The 6,000-nt window shown below is 52.3% G+C and overlaps 1 protein-coding gene across 1 annotated transcript in view; it reads right to left on the bottom strand.

Annotated features, from left to right (window-relative positions):
• The window catches only part of vps13b (vacuolar protein sorting 13 homolog B), a 330,552-nt gene that overhangs the window by 58,191 nt on the left and 266,361 nt on the right, over positions 1-6,000 (bottom strand). Inside the window, exon 40 of the mRNA XM_076281294.1 lies at positions 5,774-5,958. Within this exon, the coding sequence (XP_076137409.1) occupies positions 5,774-5,958 (185 nt within the window). The remainder of the gene's footprint in view (positions 1-5,773; positions 5,959-6,000) is intronic.

Consider the following 6,000-nt stretch of genomic DNA (forward strand, 5'->3'; position numbering starts at 1 on the left):
GTGTGTGTGTGTGTGTGTGTGTGTGTGTGTGTGTGTGTGTGTGTGTGTGTGTGTGGGGCTATGTGTGTAGTATGTTTACGGAAAAGGTACCAGTGCTGGGGTTTATTTATGAACCTCTCCCCCCACCATCACTCTCTCAATCACTGCGTATACATAGTCCGGTAATACTACCCTCCCGCCACGTACACATATACACACCAGCGCAGACATACACACATCGCACATGTGCGACACAGCCTGGCCATTTCAAACCCGTCTTTTGACACATACTTAGCCCTTTCTCTGGCAGTAATGGCTGTGGTTTGCACTGTTACATCTTATCACCGGCTGGGCTAATTTCGTTGACGTGAGTCTGGGGGCAAAACGTAGTCATGTTTACTTGAGAGATGTTAACGAATATGTTCTCAAATACGCTCTCGCACGTCTCCACGGCAGCAGAGGGAGGCTCGCTTCCCTTAATCAGCCGTGGAGAATCGGGAACGGTCGAATCAAAGCCAACGTCTTTCGGCCTCTCAAACCGTCCTGACGGTAACACGACCCTTCTGAGAGAGCGCTGTTGTTTTTTCGAGCGAGCGAAGTGCAAAGCTCGTTGAGATCTAATTAACCAAATGGACTGTCCAGTGTTTTCACAGCACTAGGCCTGTGACTAATGCTCTGTGGTAGAGGACCGGCTCACTAAAATAATACAAGCTTTGGCCCGCTGACTCCCTCTCCTCTCCCTCACTGGGCTTGAAGAAATGCCACCTACTGACTACAACCTTTAAAGCCACGAGAGGTCAGGCAGTTATTCGCTAGCTAACGAGCTAGTGACTAAGAACGGACGGCTGAATAAAACAGGGCGTCGATGAGAAGCATAAGGGCTTCATAAATGAGGCCCGGCGTTCGCTAATAATAATGACTGCAGCACCAGCTGCGCATGACACATGCCACGGAGGCGAGCGGTTCATCCCAGGCCACGGCGCCCTGGGTCGGGAGCGCCAGCCAGCCCGCCAGATCAGCCCGAAGAGGCCGCGAGGCTGGTGGATTGTGGGAGTCCCGGGCCGAGATGGGGAGTGGAGGACGAGCTCATACGCCGACTCCCAACAAAACCGCCCCCCCACCCCTTTTTTATTTCCCTGCTTAAAAAACATCAGGATTATGCTGGTTGGTCCCTGTTTTTTTGGCAGTGGAATCTTGGAGGATGAAGAGAGGGAGGGGAGAGAAAAAAGGAGGGAGGGGGGAGAGAGAAAGAGAGATAGAGGGACAAAGGGATATAGGCGGATGGAGAGCAGAGGCGGGGGGAGAAATGAGTGGAATAGCTGAGATTTAGTGGTGGTGGTTGGGGGGAGGGGTCGCCTGTTTATGATTGAACAGACCACACAGCGGTGAGAGGGTGAGAATGAGTCACTGGCCTCTCTCTCTGCAGGTGGGACCCAGTGGACGTGTCCCGGAGGTGATGGGCTTTTACGATTCTCCATCTCCCAAACCCATCCCACCCCACCTAGCTCCTCATTCACCCCCCCACACCTAACACCCACACCCACACCCACATCCACCCACAACCTGCTCAAACGTTCCTACCGTATTGAAAAACATCACGCCAACAGCTTGCCTTCTGACTAATGAAAGCGAGTTCAATTCCCCTTTCGCAATGCTGGAACCGGTCGTGAAACCACAGCTATTTAAATGCAGGAAATCTTGATTTTATAAAAATGTGAATGTGATCTGCTCTGGGGACAGTGTGCCTGAGAGAAGAGGGCCTGGCAGGGACACAGGACCGGCTCCCCTGGACTGATCCTGGAACAGCTGCAAGTGTGTGTGTGTGTGTGTGTGTTTGAGTGTGTGTGTTTGAGTGTGTCTGAGAGTGCTTAGTATTTTTTGCATGACTTTTTATGTATGTGTATGCATGCCTGTGTGTGTGTATACGAGTAAGTGAATGAGTGAGTGAGTGTGTGTGTGTGTGTGTGTGTGTGTGTATCTGAGAGTGACACAGAGAAAAACACTAAGGAACAGAAACAGCTCAGGCTGTCCATCCTCTGAGAGTGGAGAGACAGTGAGATGATGAGACAAAAGACAGGATGAAGAGACCGAAGAAGAAAGAGAGAGAGAGAGAGAGAGAGAGAGAGAGAGAGAGAGAGAGATAAAGACAGAGAGAGAGATGAAGACAGAGAGAGAGAGAGACAGACAGAGAAAGATAGAGAAAGGGAATGTAGGGATCAGGCATGGCTCCCTGGGTTTGGAGACCCCCCTTCTCTCTCCATGTGGCTGCCTGGTAACTCTAGAGCCATGAGAAATGACTGCCGCGCTCCTCTCTCTCTCTCTCTCTCTCTCTCTCTTCACTTCGCACCACACCGACTCCGCACCGCTCCGTCCTCTCTGCTTCACAGGGACTAAATGAAATTCCTCCGCTGAGCAGCGCAGTGCAGCCGAGCTATTTCTGTTTTTCCCCGGGTTTTATGACCGCATTTCCGTTCCCTGTAACTGGACTTTTTCGGCCTTCGAGAAATCACATAAAAAATGAATTAATTGAGTCCTTTTGAAGTTCCCCCATAAAGGAAAGCAAATAAAGCTGAGCAGCTCCGGGGGCTGAAATCAATTAAATCTGGGAGCACAATGAGCTGGCTAATGACAAAGGGCTCTATTCAAAATCCCCCATCTCCCCCTCACACACACACACACACACATACACACACACACACTCACACAGGCTTACTGCTGCATGAGCATTCGCATAAAACATATGAGGCAACAGTGCGTGAGTGTCTGTGTGTCTGTGTATGTGTGTGTGTGTGTGTGTGTGTGTGTGTGTGTCAGTGTGAGTGGCTGTGTGCGTCCATCTCTCTGAGTGCGTGTGTCTGCTTCGTAAAACGGATCCAGTGACTAATAATTGGGGCTCAATCACTTCTTTGAAAAGGGCTGGAATCTGATACTCGGCCCTCTGATGCTGGTGCCATGCCTGATCATTTCTCTCAGTTTTACTGGGGCTGAGGATACCCAGACACACAGCTCCCAGAGTCCCTCTCTGCTCCATATGAACCGGCCATAGCTAGCATTACACGGCCTATTCACAGTCCTCCCACAACGGTCAGCTACGCAGTATTCCATCCAGGTCATGACCTTGGGAGACTGGTCAGTACAGGTGGGGATGTATAGAGGGGCGTAAGAATGGACGGCAGTGGATGTAAAGAGTGAAGAGAGGTGAATGACAAGGGAAGGGAACCAATCAGACAGCGGGAGGTTTCTGTAAGAGACTGTGGATGATGGTGTCCCACAGTGTCAGAGGAGGAAGAAGAAGTGCTGTGAGTGATGATGGGGTTTGCAGCCAGACCAGTGGCCAAGCACACCACCATAACACACGAGAGTTACGCAAGAGGACCATAGGGATGGGGAGGTGATAGAAGATCACAGTAACAGCTACAGGAGAGCTATGGAAGAGGGGGGATGGAGAGAGAGAGAGAGAGAGAGAGAGAGAGAGTGAAAGGGTTCTTCTCTTTTTTTCCTTTCAATGCTACAAATATTATTAGAAAAAAACGTGTGATTTTATTGTTCTTTGCGCTTTGGCACACTGTATCTCAACAGGCATGCCAATAAAGGCACTTTGATAGTGACTTTGAGAGCAGAGCGGAGCGTGCGTGCGTGCGTGCGTCTGCCGTGCGTGGGAACCGTGGCGGAGTGCGTGAGGGGAAGCAGCCAGTCAGCAGGCGAGTGAGTGACAGCCGGCCGTCCTCCTTTCAGCGCCCGCCGCTCCGCTCTGCCGCTTGGCCCCCGCACCTGATTCCCCTTAAAAGACTTGTCAATAGCAGATGTCCCCACGCCAGAACGCCAGAGACAGAGAAAGAGAGAGAGAGAGAGGTAGAGAGGGAAAGAGCAAGAGTGAGAGAGAGAGAGGGAGAGAGAGAGACAGAGGGAGAGAGAGAGAGGGAGAGAGGGAAAGAGCAAGAGAGAGAGAGGGTACAGAAAGAGACAGAATACAGAAGAGAGAAGAGAGAGAAGCTACAGTATGAGGAAACCACATGTTCCTCCGGGCTCCTCTGCTGGGTCGGTCCAAGCGCCTGTCCTTCCCGTGCCTGGTGGAAGATGCTGGCCGCTGCCGGTGACCTCCTCCTTTAGCAGGCCTCCGGGAGCCCCAGGCCTCCACTCAGACAGGGAGCCACAGGTCACAGAGGTCAGCCTGGAGCTACCCGCTTTCCCTCTCTCGGTGTCTCTCTATTTCTCTCCCTCCCTCCTTCCCTGCCTCTCCTCTGTCCCTTCCATCCTTTCTTTCTTTCTTTCTTTCTTTCTTTTTCTTTATCTCCCTCTCTCCTTTCTCGTTTTCTCTCTCTCTCTTCCCTCTCTCTCTGCTGGTTCCATGTGCACACAGGGTCCTTCTGGCAGACAGAGGGTTATGGAGTTTGCAGCTGCGTAGCCGGCGAGCGTCGGATGGGCGCCAAACATCTGCAACACCTTGTAACCTTTCAGTGTCTCTGCTTGGACACGCCGGGGGCCAGGAAAATGATTGAGATGACATGATTGAAGGAATCCAGTAGTGCGGGGAGAGAGAGAGAGAAAGAGAGGGAGAAGGAGAGGGAGAGAGAGAGGGAGAGAGAGAAAGGGGGTGAGAAAGAGAGCTTTAGGGAAGGAGAGCTTCTGCTGCTGAAGTTGGCAGGGAAGAGTGCTAAATGTGTGTGTGTGTGTACAGTATGTATAAGGGGGAAGATGTTCCCTTCTCATTTGGCCTGCCAAAATCTAACCTCATCTTCACAAGCGAGACACGTCCAACGCAGCTGACACGTTGGGGTCAAACCCCAGCGCTGCCGTTTTTTCTGCTTCCCTCGGAGCCGGCATGCTGCGCAGCACATCATAAAGAAGAGCCGAACATCCACTGGACCTCAGGAAGCCCACATCTGCCTGCACCCGCGCCCACGGCCAGGCCTGCAGCTACATTACACTTCACCCCAGTCGCAAAGCAGCGCCTTTAAACGTCAGCTGTCAGGCCCAGCGGCGAGGGACTTTCATACGCTTAATGACAATAGCAGCAGCGGCGTCCTGATCAGTGGAGAGGGAGAGAGAAGGAGGGAGAGAGAGAGACAGAGAGAGGGAGAGAGACAGAGAAAGAGAGAGATGGAGAGAGAGGAGAGAGAGGACGTAAAGGAGCGCGGAGGACAGGCAGGACTTTTTACGCACTACTGTAAATCCCCGGGGCCCGTCCGGACGAGCAGATCTCAGAACAGCAGATGACATGAAGGCTCGTGTAAAACCTGTCAAAACGGCGAAGGACAAACGCAAAACGGGCCTTGTGAGAAAAATGTACTTGAGGCCGACATCTGGAAAGGCACTCATCAGGTCAGTGTGGCAGGTGACCGCTGGGGGGTGGGGGGGGGGGTTCCCATACCTTAGGACTCAACTGTCTCCACAACACAATGAGAGTAACAACCCTTTCCTGTCAATGAATTTCTAGAGAGGAGCAAATGGTGCGGTGTTTCGGTAGTATTGGCTATGGGTGATGGTGGTCTAGTTGTTAGGGCAATGGAACCCTTTCCTGTTCATGGCGTTCTAGAGAGGAACAAACGTGATGGTGGTCTAGTTGTTAGGATTCAGGATGTCCAAATACCTGAAGACACACACACCTGAAGATTCAATCAAGGATCTGCCACCATTGTGCCCCTGAGCAGGGCAGTTAACCCGGAGTTGCTCCAGGGGGACTGACCTTGTAGTTAGTTCACTGTAAGTCACTCTGGATAAGCGCATCAGCTAAATGACCAATAATGTAAAACAATAATGAGTACGACAGTTGGTCGGTGCGGTGGGACATCACCTGCAACACATCGCCCAGGTCTGCGGTGCTGATGTCGGGGTCCTCCGTGGTGTTGAAGGGCACCGGCGTGATCCGCACAAAGGTCAGGACTCGGGGCTCGGGGTACCTCCACATCATGACCCCAGGGCTGTCGTCCGTCTCGTTGTAGAAGACCACCTCGTGGGCACTGGGCAGCTTCTGGGACGCTGTGGGGGGGTGAGTGGAGGGGGTGAGTGGGGAGAGACAAA

This window comes from Alosa pseudoharengus, unplaced genomic scaffold (assembly GCF_046254945.1).
Source record: "Alosa pseudoharengus isolate Yale_2024_CS ecotype anadromous, Long Island Sound unplaced genomic scaffold, YU_APseudo_1.1 YU_APseudo_1.1_scf_12, whole genome shotgun sequence".
In the NCBI taxonomy this organism is placed as follows: Eukaryota; Metazoa; Chordata; class Actinopteri; order Clupeiformes; family Clupeidae; genus Alosa; species Alosa pseudoharengus.